General features: G+C 40.9%; 1 protein-coding gene across 5 annotated transcripts; it reads left to right on the top strand.

Moving 5' to 3' along the window:
• Window positions 1–5,643: 5,643 nt before the first annotated feature.
• LOC106584811 (zinc-binding protein A33) lies at window positions 5,644–19,051 on the top strand. 5 transcript variants are annotated; one of them, XR_006761570.1, is made up of 8 exons: window positions 5,644–6,232; window positions 7,829–7,924; window positions 8,063–8,293; window positions 8,657–8,679; window positions 16,154–16,272; window positions 17,479–18,200; window positions 18,274–18,346; window positions 18,652–19,051. XR_006761570.1 is itself a non-coding variant. In XM_014170408.2 (6 exons), the coding sequence occupies exons 1-6, from the start codon at window positions 5,813–5,815 to the stop codon at window positions 18,051–18,053; spliced, it is 1,464 nt and encodes a 487-aa protein (XP_014025883.1). In that variant the 5' UTR covers window positions 5,644–5,812; the 3' UTR covers window positions 18,054–19,051. The 5 variants fall into 5 exon arrangements, 1 of the variants encoding a protein (XP_014025883.1); XR_006761569.1 differs by having other exon boundaries at window positions 18,274–19,051; XR_006761568.1 differs by having other exon boundaries at window positions 17,479–18,346.
• The last annotated feature ends 532 nt before the right edge of the window (window positions 19,052–19,583 follow it).

Genomic DNA, 19,583 nt, shown 5'->3' with positions numbered 1-19,583 from the left:
TGTGTCAACCCAGCCTCGCCAGTCAACAGTCGTCATCAGAGCTGCCCGCCAGTCAACAGTCGTCATCAGAGCTGCCCGCCAGTCAACAGTCGTCGTCAGAGCTGCACGCCAGTCAACAGTCGTCGTCAGAGCTGCCCGCCAGTCAACAGTCGTCGTCAGAGCTGCCCGCCAGTCAACAGTCGTCGTCAGAGCTGCCCGCCAGTCAACAGTCGTCGTCAGAGCTGCCCGCCAGTCAACAGTCGTCAGAGCTGCCCGCCAGTCAACAGTCGCCAGAGAGGTCAGACTGCGCTGAACTGCCGGAGCGGCCAGACTGCGCTGAACTGCCGGAGCGGCCAGACTGCGCTGAACTGCCGGAGCGGCCAGACTGCGCTGAACTGCCGGAGCGGCCAGACTGCGCTGAACTGCCGGAGCGGCCAGACTGCCCTGAACTGCCGTAGCGGCCAGACTGCCCTGAACTGCCGGAGCGGCCAGACTGCCCTGAACTGCCGGAGCGGCCAGACTGCCCTGAACTGCCGGAGCGGCCAGACTGCCCAGACTGTCCCGAGCGGCCAGACTGCCCAGACTGTCCCGAGCGGCCAGACTGCCCAGACTGTCCCGAGCGGCCAGACTGCCCAGACTGTCCCGAGCGGCCAGACTGCCCAGACTGTCCCGAGCTGCCAGACTGCCCAGACTGTCCCGAGCTGCCAGACTGCCCAGACTGTCCCGAGCTGCCAGACTGCCCAGACTGTCCCGAGCTGCCAGACTGCCCAGACTGTCCCGAGCTGCCAGACTGCCCAGACTGTCCCGAGCTGCCAGACTGCCCAGACTGTCCCGAGCTGCCAGACTGCCCAGACTGTCCCGAGCTGCCAGACTGCCCAGACTGTCCCGAGCTGCCAGACTGCCCAGACTGTCCCGAGCTGCCAGACTGCCCAGACTGTCCCGAGCTGCCAGACTGCCCAGACTGTCCCGAGCTGCCAGACTGCCCAGACTGTCCCGAGCTGCCAGACTGCCCAGACTGTCCCGAGCTGCCAGACTGCCCAGACTGTCCCGAGCTGCCAGACTGCCCAGACTGTCCCGAGCTGCCAGACTGCCCAGACTGTCCCGAGCTGCCAGACTGCCCAGACTGTCCCGAGCTGCCAGACTGCCCAGACTGTCCCGAGCTGCCAGACTGCCCAGACTGCCCCGAGCTGCCAGACTGCCCCGAGCTGCCAGACTGCCCAGACTGCCTGGAACGGCCAGAGCCTGAGCCGCCTCCAGGATAGGTGGAGTTGGGGAGGGAGGGTGTAGCACAGTGCCGTCGTTGACGGCAGCCACCCTCCCTTCCCTCCCTTATTGTTTAGGGTTACTGTTTTAGGGTTTTGTTGGGGATTTTGTTTGTTGGTGGTTTTTTGTTGTTGTGGTTAGGTGCATTCTGGGGTCTGCACCTTGAGGGGGGGGTACTGTCACGTCCTGACCAGCAGATGGAGCTGGTGTAGTAGTTTGGGGGTCAGGACGTGGCAGTCTGGTGTGTGTCTTGTGACTCCTGATCAGGAACAGCTGGGAATCGTTGTTCCTGATTGGGAGTCACATATGTAGGAGTTGTTTGTCACTGGGGTTTGTGGGTAATTGTTTCTTGTTTAGTGTGGTTGCACCTGACAGGACTATTGGCTGTCAGTTTCCTTGTTTTTGTTTTGTATAGTGTTCTTTCTAATTAAATTGAAAGATGAATACTAACTCCGCTGCATTTTGGTCCATTCCTGAAGACAGCCCTTACAGGATGATAGCGGGGTGAACAGGCAGTGGCTCGGTGGTTGTTGTCCTTGATGATCTTTTTGGCCTTCCTGTGACATGGGGTGGTGTAGGTGTCCTGGAGGGCAGGAAGTTTGCCCCCGGTGATGCGTTGTGCAGACCTCACTACCCTCTGGAGAGCCTTACGGTTATGGGCGGAGCAGTTGCCGTACCAGGCGGTGATACAGCCCGACAGGATGCTCTCGATTGTGAATCTGTAAAAGTTTGAGTGATTTTGGTGACAAGCCGAACTTCTTCACCATGCTGTCTGTTTGGGTGGACCATTTCAGTTTGTCCGTGATGTGTACGCCGAGGAACTTAAAACCTTTCACCCTCTCCACTCCTGTCCCATCGATGTGGATAGGGGGCTGCTCCCTCTGCTGTTTCCTGAAGTCCACGATCATCTCCTTTGTTTTGTTGACATTGAGTGTGAGGTTATTTTCCTGACACCACACTCCTAGGGCCCTCACCTCCTCCCTGTAGGCCGTCTCGTCGTTGTTGGTAATCAACGACGTCATCTGCAAACTTGATGATTGAGTTGGAGGCATGCATGGCCTCGCAGTCGTAGGTGAACAGGGAGTACAGGAGAGGGCTGAGAATGCACCCCTGTGGGGCCCCAGTGTTGAGGATCAGCGGGGTGGTGATGTTGTTACCTACCCTCACCACCTGGGGGCGGCCCATCAGAAAGTCCAGGACCGAGTTTCACAGGGCGGGGTTAATGACGAGTTTGGAGGGTACTATGGCATTAAATGCTGAGCAGTAGTCGATGAACAATTCTTACATAGGTTTTCCCCTTGTCCAGATGGGTTAGGGCAGTCTGCAGTGTGATTGCGATGGCGTCATCTGTGGACCTATTGGGGCGGTAAGCAAATTGGTGTGGGTCTAGGGTGTCAGCTAGGTTGGAGGTGATATGGTCCTTGACTAGTCTCTCAAAGCACTTCATGATGACGGAAGTGAGTGCTACGGGGCAATAGTCATATACCTTAGTTACCTTAGCTTTCTTGGGAACAGGAACAATAGTGGCCCTCTTGAAGCATGTGGGAACAGCGGACTGGGATAAGGATTGATTGAATATGTCCGTAAACACACCAGCCAGCTGGTCTGCGCATGCTCTGAGGACACGGCTGGGGATGCCGTCTGGGCCTGCAGCCTTGCGAGGGTTAACACGCTTAAATGTTTTACTCATATTGGCTGAAGTGAAGGAGAGCCCGCAGGTTTTGGTAGCAGGCCGTGTAAGTGGCACTGTATTGTCCTCAAAGCGAGCAAAGAAGGTGTTTTCTCTGTCTGGGAGCAAGACATCGTGTTCCGCGACGGGGCTGGTTTTTATTTTGTAGTCCGTGATTGACTGTAGACCCTGCCACATACCTCTCGTGTCTGAGCCGTTGAATTGCGACTCCACTTTGTCTCTATATTGACGCTTAGCCTGTTTGATTGCCTTGCGGAGGGAATAGCTACACTGTTTGTATTCGGTCATGTTTCCGGTCACCTTGCCCTGATTTAAAAGCAATGGTTCGCGCTTTCAGTTTTGCGCGAATGCTACCATCAATTCATGGTTTCTGGTTGGGGAATGTTTTAATAGACACTGTGGGTACGACATCTCCGATGTACTTGCTTATAAAGTCGCTCACCAAATCAGCGTATTCATCAATGTTATTGTTCGCCGCTATGCGGAACATATCCCAGTCCACGTGATCGAAGCAATCTTGAAGCATGGAATCCGATTGGTCAGACCAGCGTTGAACAAACCTGAGTGCAGGTGCTTACTGCTTTAGTTTCTGTCTATAGGCTGGGAGCAACAAAATGGAGTCGTGGTCAGCTTTTCCAAACGGAGGGCGGAGAGGGCCTTATATGCGTCGCGGAAGTTAGAATAACAATGATCCAGGGTTTTGCCAGCCCGGGTTGCGCAATTGTCATGACTTCCACCGAAGGTGGCTCCTCTCCCTGTTCGGGCGGTGCTCGGCGGTCGTTGTCGCCGGCCTACTAGCTGCCACCAATCCATTTTTCCTTTTCATTTGTGTCTGTTTGTTTTGTTACACCTGTGTTCCATTAGTTGATTTCGGTAGGTTTATTTACCTCGGCTGCCTGCTAGTCTATGTGTGGGATTGTTTGTATGTGTTACTTTGTTAGGGTTGACGTGGACACCAAGGAACTTGAAACTAGCAGGATTTCTTATGTGTCCGGATTAGTGCTTGAAAGCACCTTGAAAGCTACAGCTCTAGCCTTTAGCTCGGTGCAGATGTTGCCTGTAATCCATGGCTGCTGGTTGGGAAATGTACGTACGGTCACTGTGGGGATGACTTCGTCGATACACTTATTGATGAAGCCGGTGACTGAAGTGGTATACTCCTCAATGCCATTGGATGAATCCCGGGAACATATTCCAGTCTGTGCTAGCAAAACAGTCCTGTTTCATAGCATCCGCGTCATCTGACCACTTGTCACTGGTACTTCCTTTTTTAGTATTTGCTTCTAAGCAGGAATCAGTAGGATAGAATTGTGGTAAGATTTGCCAAATGGAGGGCGATGGAGAGCTTTGTATGAGTCTCTGTGTGTGAATAAAGGCGGTCTAGAGTTTTTTTCCCCTCTGGTTGCACATGTGACATACTGGTAGAAATTTAGTAAAACGAATTTAAGTTTGCCCTGTATATCTGTGGATGAATTGTCGGAGTAGAGGACCTTGTGCATTTCAGGTAAAATAACAACCCAATGTTTATATCAAAGGACAAATTAGTTAACAACAGCAAGCTAACTAGCTAAATAGGACAAATTAGTTAACAACAGCAAGCTAACTAGCTAAACTGCCATGAATGTTTAATGCTTTTAGACCGTTCTCAAATTAATATAGTTGGTTCAGAGTTTGTTTTGATATTTCAACCTGCGTGTCCTGATCGCATCTGGTGTTGGTGGACAAAATCAATATGTGCGCGAGCGGTGTGGGTAAGGAACATATTTACTCAGAAGACTAGCTTACATTGTTGCAGTTTTTATATGGAACCAGTATACACATCCCAAATGTTTCATTAAGCCTCCGTTTCGATATGGTCTTTTCCGTCCAAAACCAGATGTTTATTATAATATTGAATATTATAAGAATTAGAAAATGATTGTGTTTATTCTTGTTATGTTTTTTTGTTACATTTATAACAAACCCCATTTAGAGATACTAATATTGTAGCTAGAGATAACATGGTTAAGCTTTTATCTAGTTGGTGTTAAATTTCAGATAATAATGTATTATTCTTTCATATCTCTATGAATATGATTGACATGCTAGTCTAATGTCTTGTTTGTTATTGCTGATAACGATACAGAGTCAAGGGTATAAATTGAACTACCTCGGATTGTCTTTCTCCATGCCTTGCCCCTCTCAACCAGATTTATGCCGTTAAAAAATAAGGTCCACATAATATATCCTTTTAGCAATACATTGTGTTTAGGGAATTTCAACCAAATATCATAACATGATACCCCTCGCTGTTAAGAATCTTTCTGTTACGTCTCTAACATATTTGGTGAAACCACCAAAGTGGACAGACATACTACATCTACTGCATACTACATATACATACTACATCTACATATTACATGTACTGCATACTTTCTATCATCAAATAAAAACAATGTCTTCAAGCTGTATTGACCACAGTGATTTCTCTACACTATCGACTCCTTTAATCATGAGAGATACAAGCTGTCTAAAACAGGTCCATCTACAGACAGGTATTCAGGAAGAACAACCCAAATATGGACATACTGTAAATGTCATGTCATGATTCACTCCACTCCAGACAGTATTGCAACAACCCTTTTCCACCTGACGGTAAGTTACGGTAAAGACCAATTGAACTTAGTAATGAGGAAGAGATACTCTACATGCAATCATTTTCTCTGAACTTTAACTAAAACAAGTCCAGCTAGTCTGTCAGCATTGACAAAGGTTTACACCACCAACACTGAGATCACAAAACATTTCGTAGTTAGAGAGGTGAGGTTTCAGGAACAGAATCTAGAATATAATCTCTTTATTCTAGGATAGTAAGGTTGAAGGAACAGAATATAGAATCAAATGACAGCAAAACCAACAAGCCAAGCTTCACTCTCCAAGGAGGACCTGCTTTGTCCTGTGTGTTGTGAGGTATTCAGCCTTCCCGTTCTGCTGAAATGTGGCCATAACTCCTGTAAGGAGTGTTTAAAAAAGCTGTGGGAATGGAAGGGAGGCAGAGAATGCCCCGTGTGTCGAACCACGTCGAGCTCAGAGAGGCCTCCTATCAACCTGGCCCTAAAGATAGCAGCCGACATGTTTACAGAGCAGAGGACGACCAGGGGAGAGGAGAGCACAGTGGAGGAGTGGTGCCTTCTTCACAACGAGAAGCTGAAGCTATTCTGTCACAACGATGAGGAGCCAATTTGTGTCGTCTGTCAGCTTTCTAACCGACACAATGTACATGCGTGCTGCCCTGTAGAGGAGGCTGCTCTGGAGAAAAAGGTGAGACGGGATGTCCGAAATATTACAGAGCAATTTAGACTGGTGTGTGTGTGTGTCTATCAGTGGAGGCTGCTCATAATAATGACTGGAAGTGACTCAATGGAAAGGTATCTTAGGTAGACATATACATATTGGTAGAGATAAAGTGGCTAGGCAACAGGATAGATAATAAACAGTAGCAGCAGCGTATATGTGATGAGTCAATAGAGTTGGTGCTGAGGGGGTCAACGCAGATAGTCGGGGTGCTTGTCGTGCGGTACACAGAGAGAAGGGTGTTCCTCTGACACCGCCTGGTATAGAGGTCCTGGATGGCAGGGAGCTCGGTCCCAGTGACGTACTGGCCCATACGAACTACCCTCTGTACCGCATTGCGGTCGGATGCCAATCGGATGCTATACCAGGCGGTGATGCAGCCAGGCAAGATGCTCTCAATGTTGCAGCTGTAGAACTTTGAGGATCTGAGGACCTATGGCCAAATATTTCAGCCTCCTGAGGGGGAAGAGGCGTTGTCGTGCCCTCTTTACGACTGTGTGTGTGGACCATGTTGTTTCCACCGAGGAACTTGAAGCTCTCGATCTGCTCCACTACAGCCTCATCGATATGGATGGGGGCGTGCTTGGCCCTCCATTTCCTGTAGTCCACGATCAGCTCCTTTGTCTTGCTGAGGGAAAGGTTGTTGTTCTGGCACCACACTCCCAGGTCACTGACCTCCCTATGTGCTGTTGCCTACCCTTACCAGCTGTGGACGGCCCTTCAGGAAGTTCAGGATCTAGTTGCAGAGGGAGGTGTTTAGTCCCAGGGTCCTCAGTTTAGTGATGAGTTTGGACGGCACTATGGTGTTGAACGCTGAGCTGTAGTCAATGAATAGCATTCTTACATAGTTCCTTTTGTTTAGGTGTGAAAGGGAGTGTGGAGTGCAATAGAGATTGAGTCATCTGTGGATCTGTTGGGGGTGGTATGCAAAATAGAGTGGGTCTAGGGTTTCTGGGATGATGGTGTTAATGTGAGTCATGACCAGCCTTTCAAAGCACTTCATGGCTACAGATGTGAGTGCTTAGTCATTTAGACAGGCTACCTTGGTGTTCTTGGGGCACAGGGACTATGGTGGTCTGCTTGAGACGTTTAGGTACTACAGATTGGGTCAGGGAGAGGTTCAAAATGTCATGGAAGACACTTTCCAACTGATCAGCGCATGCTCTGAGTACACGTCCTGGTTTATCCATCTGGCCTTGCGGCCATGTGAACGTTAACCTGTTTTAAAGTCTTAAACCAAAATCACACGGAAAGACCCAGTAGAAATCTTCATCCAAATCGATGTTAGTAATCACTGTTTTCGGTCATAAGAAATGATGCAAAAAAAGGTTAAGATCAGCATTAAAAAATAACACAAAATAGCAGATTAGCAGAATTCACTGCAGCTTCATCTTATGATTGTGTGTGTGTGTTAATGTGTGTGTGTGTTAATGTGTGTGTGTGTTAATGTGTGTGTGTGCTGGGGGGGGCACTAGGTTATGCAAGCAATGGAATGTTTATTTATGTTATGATCAAGAGTTTTGGATCAATGTTTTTTTGTTTTTGTTTACATAATTATTTCAGATAGAGGTCTCAGCCAAGCTTGATTCATTGCAGAAACACCTGAAAATACTCAACAAGACTAAAGAGGATTGGGAAGAAACCAAAAATTACTTAAAGGTAATTACTAAATTACTTGCGTTTTAAGGAAACAACTTTTTTTCTCAGGGCAGATTGACTACTTTAGTACGTGCGTCTAATTAGTTAGTGAGCTAAATACATACACACATACATATCAATCCATCCGATTAACTGTAGAGCCAGGCAGACCAGACGGAGCGACAGATGAAGGAGGAGTTTGAGAGATTCCACCAGTTCTTGAGGGAGGAGGAGAAGAACAGAGTGGTCAAGTTGAAACAGGAAGAGGAGAACAAAACTCAGGTGATGTGTATGAAGTTGGAGTACATCGAGGAGAGGATCGCTGCCCTCACAGACACCATCAGTGAAGTAGAGACGTCTATACGAGCGGATGATGTGAAGTTTTTACAGGTATCTCATCCAAAATATATTAACAAATTAAATGGTAAATTCATACAGACTGCCTGACATATGTATTCCACATTTTAAGTTAATAAAACCAAAATGTTTAACCTTTATTTAACTAGGCAAGTCAGTTAAGAACAAGTTCTTATTTACAATGAGTGCCTACCGGGGAACTGTGGGTTAACTGCCTTGTTCAGGTGCAGAAAGACATATTTTTACCTTGTTAGCTCAGGGATTTGATCCAGCAACCTTTCAGTTACTGGCCCAAAGCTCTAACCACTAGGCTACCTGCCGCCCCATAAATAAAGGGATTTATTATTAATATAAATCTATTCAATAACATCACATTGTTTTGCTCTACTTCTTTAGGACTACAAGAAGACAAAGAGCAGGTATGTATAGGGCTATTACTACTAACTACTACGACTACCAACTACTACTAACTACTACTACTAACTACCACTACTACTACTACTACTAACTACTACTACTACTACTACTACTACTACTAACTACTACTACTAATGACTAACTACTACTACCAACTACTACTAACTACTACTACTACTACTATTACTAACAACTACTACTAACAACTACTACTACTACTACTACTACTACTAACAACTACTAACTACTAACTACTACTAACTACTACTACTAACTACTACTAACTACTACTACTAACTACTACTACTACTACTGCTAATAACTACTGCTACTACAAACAACTACCAACTACTACTAACTACTACTACTACTAACTACTACTACCAACTACTACTACCACTAACTTCTACTACTACTAACTACTACTACTAACTACTATTACTAACAACTACTACTACCACTACCAACTACTACCACTACTAACTACTACTACTACCACTACCAACTGCTACTACTTCTAACTACTACGACTACTACTACTAACTACTACTACTAAAAACTACTACTACCACTACCAACTGCTACTACTACTCCTACTACTACTTCTACTACTACATAATATTACAACCTACTATTACGACCTAATATTACTGCCTACTAAGTACCTAGTACTATCTACTATTACTTCCTAATATTACTACTATTACTACCAACTATTACTACCTACTTGTACCACCTACTATCATTACCTACTAGCATTACCTAGTATTACTACTATTACTACCTACTACTAGTAATACCTACTGCTACTACTACCTACTATTACTACTATTACTACCTACTGCTACTACTACCTAGTAGTAAAACCTACTATTACAACCTACTATTATTACCTACTATTACTACTAGTACTACCTACTCGTACTACCTACTAGTACTACCTACTATTACAACCCACTATTACTGCCTACTATTACAACCTACTATTACTACTAGTACTACTTACTAGCACCACCTACTACTACTACTACTATCTACTAGTACTACCTACTATTACTACTATTACAACCCATAATTACTGCCTACTATAAAAACCTACTATTATTACCTCCTACTACTCCCTACTACTACTAACTACTATTACTACTTCTACTGCTACTACTACTACTACCTACTATTAAAACCTAATATTACTACAACTACTACCTATTATTACTACTTACTAGTACTAACTACAATTACGGCCTACTATTTGTAATATTTGTACCTACTATTACTACCTACAATTACCACCTGCTATTACCACATTTTATTATTACCTAGTATTATTAACTACTATTACAAGTTACTGTTACTATTATTACAACTATTACTACTTACTATTACTACATATTACTACTACCTACTATTACTACCTACTTTTACTTCTAGTACTACCTAATATTACTACCTGTTTATAATACTACCTACTATTACTACTTACCATTACTACCTATTACTACTACATACTATTACTACCTACTGTAACTACTTGTTATTAATAATACCTGCTAATTCTTCATACTACTTTTACTGCCTAATATTACTACATATTATTACTACCTAATATTACTTTTACTACTACTACTAATAACCTACTACTACTACCTATAATTACTACTATTACCACTTACCATTACTACATATCACTACTACCTACTATTACTACCTACTTTTACTGCTATTACTACCTAATATTACTACCTGTTTTTATCACTACCTACTATTACTTCATACTACCGTTACTGCCTAATATTACTACATACTATTACTACCTACTATTACTATTACCACCACCACTACTACTACCTACTACTACTACCACCTACCACTACTACCTACAATTACTACTATTACTGCCTACCATTACTACTAGCACCACTTATTATTACTACCTAATACTACAACCTGCTATTACTACCTGATATTACTACTACTACTACTAGTACTACTTCCTACTATTACGCCCTACTATTACTAGCTGGCATTACCACCTACTATTACTACCTAAAAGTACTAATACTACTATTACTACCTGCTATTACAACCTACTATTACTACCTACTATTACTAACTAATAACTAATATTACTACTATTGCTACATACTACAACTACTACATACTATTTCTACTATTACCACCTACTATTTCTAACTAATATTACTACTACTACATACTAGTACTAATAGTATTACCTACGATTACTATCTACTTTTACCACCTATCATTACCTACTATTATTACGAACTAGTGTTACCTACTATTACCACTTACTATTACTACCTTATATGACTACTATTACTACCTACTATTACTACTTACCATTACTACTATTGCTACATACTATTTCTACTATTGCTACCTTCTATTACTACATACTACTACTACTGGCTACTATCAATACATACTATTACCACCTACTACTACTACTACTACTACATTATATTACTACATACTACTACCTACTGCTCCTACGACCTACTATTACTATCTAATATTACAACCTACTAGTACTAACTACTAACTACAATTATTACAACCAACAATTACTACGTATCATTGCTACTTAATATAAATACCTACTAGTACTACTATTACCACCTACTATTACTACATAATATTACTACTATTGCTACATACCATTACTGCTATTGCTACATACTATTACTACTATTAATACCTACTATTACTACTATTACTACCTACTATTACTACTATTACTACTATTACTACCTACTATTGCAAAGTGTTATTAATAATATCTGCTATTACTTCATACTACTATTACTACCTAATATTACTATATACATTTACTACCTACTGGTACTATTACTACCTATTACCTACTACTACTGCTACTACCTACAATTACTATTATTACCAATTACTACTACTACCTACTATTACTTCATACTACTATTACTGCATAATATTACAACATACTATAACTACCTACTATTACTACCACTACTACTACTACCTACTACCTACTACTACTACCTACCATTACTACTAGCACCACTTATTATTACTACCTAAAACTACTACCTGCTATTACTACCTGATATTACTACTACTACTACTACTACTACTGCTATTTCTACTATTATTAGCTAGTATTACTACCTACTATTACTAACTAATATTACTACTACTACATTCCATTACTACTATTACTACTACTACATACTATTACTACTATTACTACCTACTATTACTAACTAAAATTACTATTATTACCTACTATTACTACCATTACTAACTACTATTACTAACTACTAGTACTACCTACTATTATTGCATACCTACTATTACTACTATTATGAACTACTAGTACAACCTACTATTACTACTATTATGAACTACTAGTACTACCTACTATTACTACTATTATGAACTACTAGTACTACCTACTATTACTAACTACTATTACTACATACTATCACTAACTAATATTAATACTATTATGACCTACTATTACTAACTACCATTACTACTATTATAATATAATAGTACTACCTATTATTATTATTGCCTACTATTACTACTACTACTAACTACTATTACTACCAACTATTACTACTATTACTAACTACTAGCACTGCCTACTATTACTACTATTACTAACAAATATTACGACCATCTATTACTAACTAATATTAATACTATTATGACCAACTATTACTAACTACTATTACTACTATTACTACTAGTACTAACTACTAGTACTACCAACTATTACCACTATTATTTCCTACTATTACTACTATTACTACCTATTATTACTACTATTACTAACTACTATTACTACATACTATTACTAACTAATATTAATACTATTATGACCTACTATTACTACTATTATTGCTTATTATTACTACTATTACTGCTATTACTAACTAATATTTATACTATTATGATCTACCATTACTACGATTACTACGACTATCTACTACTACTACCACCTACTACCTACTACTACTACTTACAATTACTACTATTACCAATTACCATTACTACCATTACTGCCTACCATTACTACTAGCACCACTTATTATTACTACCTAATACCTGCTATTACTATGTCATATTACTACTAATACTACTACTGCTACTACCTACTATAACTACTATTACTAGCTAGTATTAATACTAATACTACTGCCTGCTATTACTACTACTACTTCTACCTACTATTACAACCTAATATTACTACAACTACCTAATATTACTACTACTACTACTACTACATGCTATTACTACCACTACTACTACTACCTACTATTACTACTTCTACCACCTACTATTACTACCTACTATTAACACCTAATATTACTACTACTAATGCCTATCATTACTACCTACTAGTACTAACTACTATTACGACCTACATTTACATTTACATTTACGTCATTTAGCAGACGCTCTTATCCAGAGCGACTTACAAATTGGTGCATTCACCTTATGATAGTACAGTAGTATAGTAGAGTAGTATAGTACAGTAGTACATTGGTATAGTAGAGCAGTACAGTACAGTAATATAGTAGAGTAGTATAGTACAGTAGTACATTGGTATAGTAGAGCAGTATAGTACAGTAATATAGTAGAGTAGTATAGTACAGTGGTACATTAGTATTGTAGAGTAGTATAGTACAGTAATATAGTAGAGTAGTATAGTACAGTAGTACATTGGTATAGTAGTATAGCACAGTAATATAGTAGAGTAGTATAGTACAGTAGTACTTTAGTATAGTACATTAGCATAGTAGAGTAGTATAGTACAGTAATATAGTAGAGTAGTATAGTACAGTAATATAGTAGAGTAGTATAGTACAGTAGTACATTAGTAGTACAAGGGGCGGCAGGTAGCCTTGTGGTTAGAGCGTTGGACTCGAATCCCCGAGCTGACAAGGTAAAAATCTGTCGTTCTGTCCCTGAACAAGGCAGTTAACCCACTGTTCCCTGGTAGGCCTTCATTGAAAAAAAGAATTTGTTCTTAACTGAATTGCCTAGTTAAATAAAGGTAAAATAAATGAATAGAGTACAGTAGCATAGTACAATACAGTAGTATAGTACAATAGTACACTGTTTATTATTACCTACTATTATTTACTATTACAAGACACTGTTATTACTACTACAACTTACCAATACTACATATTACTACTACCTACTATTACTACCTACTATAACCACCTACTACTACTACTACTATTACTACTTATTATTACTGCCTACTATGACTACACTCTACTATTACTTCCTACTATAACCACATACTACTACTACTATTACTACTTATTATTACTACCTACTATTACTACATCCTGTTACTACCTACTACTACTAGTACTACCTACTGCTACTATGACTACACTCTACTATTGCTACCTAATATTACTACCTACTACCACTACCTACTATTTCTAATTATTATTACCACCTACTATTACTAACTACACTTACTACCTACTATTACTAAGTACTATTACTACTATTACTACCAATATTACTACTTACTATTACTTCCTTCTATTATTACATAGTATTACTACCATTACTACCTACTATTTACTATTGTTATTACCTACTATTGCTACTATTGCTACCTACTATTTCTTCATACTATTACTACTTACTATTACTACATACTATAACCAAATACTATTACTACCTTTTATTAATAACTCATTTTACTACTATCACTAACTCATATTACTACTATTACTACCTACTATTACTACATACTAGTACTACCTACTAGTACTGCCTACCATTACTACCTACTATTACTACTATTCCTACCTACTATTACTACCTAATATTACTAATACCTACTATTTCTACCTACCAGTACTAACTACTATTGCTACCTACTATTACTACCTAATATTACTAATACTACTACCTACTATTTCTACCTACCAGTACTAACTACTATTGCTACCTACTATTACTACCTACCAGTACTAACTACTATTCTACCTACCAGTACTAACTACTATTCTACCTACCAGTACTAACTACTATTCTACCTACTATTACTAACTACTATTACTACATACTAGTACTACCTACTAGTACTGCCTACAATTACTACCTAATATTACTAATACCTACTATTTCTACCTACCAGTACTAACTACTATTGCTACCTACTATTACTACCTAATATTACTAATACTACTACCTACTATGTCTACCTACCAGTACTAACTACTATTGCTACCTACTATTACTAACTACTATTCTACCTACCAGTACTAACTACTATTCTACCTACTATTACTAACTACTATTACTACCTACCATTACTAACTACTATTGCTACCTCCTATTACTTCCTAATATTACTAATGCTACTACCTACTATTTCTACCTACCAGTACTAATTACTATTCTACCTACTGTTACTACCTACTATTACTACCTACTATTACTACCTACTATTACTACCTACTATTGCTACCTACTATTACTACCTACCATTACTAACTACTATTCTACCTACTATTACTACCTACTATTACTAACTACTATTGCTACCTACTATTACTAATGCTACTACCTACTATTTCTCCCTACCAGTACTACCTACTATTACTACCTACTATTACTATCAATCATTCAATCAATCAAATGTATTTATTAATCCCTTCTTACATCAGCAGATGTCACAAAGTGCTATACAGAAACCCCAAACAGCAAGCAATGCAGATGTAGAAGCACGGTGGCTAGGAAAAACTATCCTAGAAGGCAGGAACCTAGGAAGAAACCTAGAGAGGAACCAGGCTCTGAGGGGTGGCCAGTCCTCTTCTGACTGTGCCGGGTGGAGATTATAAAAGTACATGCCCATTAAGGCTAGATTGTTCTTCAAGATGCTCAAACGTTCATAGATGACCAGCAGGGTGAAATAATAATCACAGTGGTTGTAGAGGGTGCAACACATCAGTACCTCAGGAGTAAATGTCAGTTGGCTTTTCATTGCCCAGCATTCAGAGGTCGAGACAGCAGGTGCAGTAGAGAGAGAGAGAGAGGGTCAAAAACAGAATGTCCGGGACAAGGTAGCACGTCCGGTGTACAGGTATTACTACCTATTATGTAGTCTAGTGGATAAAGCGTTGGGCCAGTAACCGGAAGGTTGCTGAATCGAATCCCTGAGCTGACAACATAAAAATCTGTCATTCTGCCCCTGAGCAAGGCAGTTAACCCACTGTTCCCTGGCCGCCGAAGACGTGCATGTCGATTATGGCAGCACCCCTGCACCTCTCTGATTCAGAGGCGTTGGGTTAAATGTGGGAAGACACATTTCAGTTGAACAACGGACTAGGTATCCCTTACCTACTGTTGCTAACAACTATTACTAAATAAAGCCAACAATTGTTTACATTCTGTTTTAATTGAAACCTTATTGATGATAAATCCATTGTGTTTCAGGACCAAAGGTCCCCTGAGAGAGCCAGAGTGTATCAGAGGAATCCTCATAGACGCTGCCAAACATCTGCAATCACTCAAGTTTGGAATCTGGAAGAAGATGGCAGACATTGTCCAATGGGGTGAGTATTGGCTACATGTTTTTTTTTTCACAGCTATTCCTGCAAATTCCAAAAAGCATTTAGATAGTTTTGGTATCCAGAACCAGATCTTCCATGCCACAGACTACCATTTTGATCAGGTAGAGAAAGTGTCCTTATACATAAACAAAATGTATGTTTGTGCAACCTGTTGATACAGAGCTCAGTGGTGCAGTCAAACATTCAGTCAGACATTCAGTCAGACATTCAGTCAGTCAAACATTCAGTCAGTCAGTCAGACAGTCAGTCAGACATTCAGTCAGTCGAACATTCAGTCAGTCAGTCAGTCAGTCAGTCAGTCAGTCAAACATTCAGTCAGTCAGTCAGACATTCAGTCAGACATTCAGTCAAACAGTCAGTCAGACATTCAGTCAAACAGTCAGTCTGAAATTCAGTCAAACAGTCAGTCAGACATTCAGTCAAACATTCAGTCAGACATTCAGTCAAACAGTCAGTCTGAAATTCAGTCAAACAGTCAGTCAGACATTCAGTCAAACATTCAGTCAGACATTCAGTCAGTCAGTCCGTCAGACATTCAGTCAGACATTTAGTCAGTCAGTCAGACATTCAGTCAAACATTCAGTCAGACATTCAGTCAAACATTCAGTCAAACAGTCAGTCAGTCAAACATTCAGTCAGACATTCAGTCAGTCAGTCAGACATTCAGTCAGTCATTCAGACATTCAGTGAAACAGTCAGACATTCAGTCAAACAGTCAGTCAGACATTCAGTCAGTCAGTCAGTCAGACATTCAGTCAAACAGTCAGTCAGACATTCAGTCAGACATTCAGTCAGTCAGACATTCAGTCAGTCAGTCAGTCAGACATTTAGTCAGTCAGTCAGTCAAACATCCAGTCAAACATTCAAACAGACAGTCAGACATTGTCAGTCATTCAGTCAGTCAGTCAACCATTCAGTCAGACATTCAGTCAGTCAGTCAGTCAGACATTCAAAACATGTTTTTGGATTCCCATTGTCAAGAAATTAAATGAAGATATCTGTATGCTGCTCTACCAATTAACACACACCTTCTGCTCTACCAATTAACACACACCTTCTGCTCTACCAATTAACACACTCCTTCTGCTCTACCAATTAACACACAACTTCTGCTCTACCAATTAACACACACCTTCTGCTATACCAATTATCATACTCTGTAGTAATAGATGTTTCTCCTCCTTCCAGTCCCCATAACCCTGGACCCCAACACAGCCCAGTCCAACCTCAGCTTCTCTGAGGAGTTCAGCAGGGTGAGGTACAGCAGAAAGAAGCTCCTGCCAGACAACCCCGAGCGCCTTACTAGCCGCATCTCTGTCCTGGGAGCTACAGGATTCACCTCCGGAAGACACAGCTGGACCGTAGAGGTGGGCCAGAGCAGAGACTGGTACATCGGAGTCGCCCGAGAGTCCATCAAACGCAAGTCCACCATCTTCCTCAACCCTGCTGAGGGATTCTGGGTAATCGGGTTGTGTAACGGGGAGTCGTACTGGGCCCAGACGTCCCCGCGGACGCGCCTGGAGGTGAAGAGAGAGAGGAAGCCGTGGAGAATCACTATAGAGCTGGACTACGACCGAGGGAAGGTGCTGTTTCTGAACGCAGTAGACTCAACGGTGATACACATGTTCAAAGAGAGGTTCACTGAGAGGATCTTTCCTTATTTTGCTCCTGGGATGTATGAGGAGGGAAACACCTCCCATCCCCTCAACATCTGTCCCCTGACTATATCTATAGAGGTACTGGACCAGATTAAACTACCATAATACCATCTGTCCCCTGACTATATCTATAGAGGTACTGGACCAGATTAAACTACCATAACACCATCCATCCCCTGACTATATCTATAGAGGTACAGGACCAGATTAAACTACCATAACACCATCTGTCCCCTGACTATATCTATAGAGGTACTGGACCAGATTATACTACCATAACACCTCCCATCCCCTCACCATCTGTTCCCTGACTATATCTATAGAGGTACAGGACCAGATTATACTACCATAACACCTCCCATCCCCTCACCATCTGTCCCCTGACTATATCTATAGAGGTACTGGACCAGATTAAACTACCATAATACCATCTGTCCCCTGACTATATCTATAGAGGTACAGGACCAGATTATAATACTATAACACCATCTGTCCCCTGACTATATCTATAGAGGTACAGGACCAGATTAAACTACCATAATACCATCCATCCCCTGACTATATCTATAGAGGTACAGGACCAGATTAAACTACCATAACACCTCCTATCCCCTCACCATCTGTCCCCTGACTATATCTATAGAGGTACAGGACCAGATTAAACTACCATAACACCATCTGTCCCCTGACTATATCTATAGAGGTACAGGACCAGATTATAATACCATAACACCTCCCATCCAATGACCATCCATCCCCTGGCTAGCCATTTGTAATCACCATCACTATTCAGTAGTCAAGTGTGCAAAAGATGTATAGTCAACCATATTATAATTATAGCCATTGATAAAGGTCAGAAAATGTTTAGTAGCAAACCAGCTAGTGGATCTTGTGTATTTCTGACCATGCGTGTTTATAATAAACTTTGTGTACTTATAGAAGGTAACCTTATATGCTGTACTTATAGAAGGTACTCTTATATGCTGTACTTATAAAGGAACCCTTATATGCTGTACTTATAGAAGATACCGACAGACAGGTTGAAATAATTCAGCAGTAATCTATTAAATAAAACTATCTATTGGATTTAAAAAGGTCAATAATCCTTTTCCTTCTCTTTGGGTTTGGTCTTCCTCTACTTGTCCATGTCTTTGAGTTTGGAGTCCAGCTTCCTGTGTATATAGGCCTTGTTGTTAGGATCTACAGACGTGTCCTTGTGTCCACTACCAGCATACAGAACCCCTTCTTTACTGATCCTCATCCTGGCATTTTTTTTATTTTTTTTATTTTTTTTATTCACCTTTATTTAACCAGGCAGGCAAGTTGAGAACAAGTTCTCATTTACAATTGCGACCTGGCCAAGATAAAACAAGCAGTTTGACACATACAACAACACAGAGTTACACATGGAGTAAAACAAACATACAGTCAATAATATAGTAGAAAAATAAGTCTATATACAAAGTGAGCAAATGAGGTGAGATAAGGGTGGTAAAGGCAAAAAAGGCCATGGTGGCAAAGTAAATACAATATAGCAAGTAAAACACTGGAATGGTAGATTTGCAGTGGAAGAAAGTGCAAAGTAGAAATAGAAATAATGGGGTGCAAAGGAGCAAATAAATAAATACAGTAGGG

Source organism: Salmo salar, chromosome ssa23 (assembly GCF_905237065.1).
Source record: "Salmo salar chromosome ssa23, Ssal_v3.1, whole genome shotgun sequence".
NCBI lineage: Eukaryota > Metazoa > Chordata > Actinopteri > Salmoniformes > Salmonidae > Salmo > Salmo salar.
The sequence above is the reverse complement of the archived record's forward strand: the minus strand, read 5'-3'. Positions and strand labels throughout refer to the sequence as shown.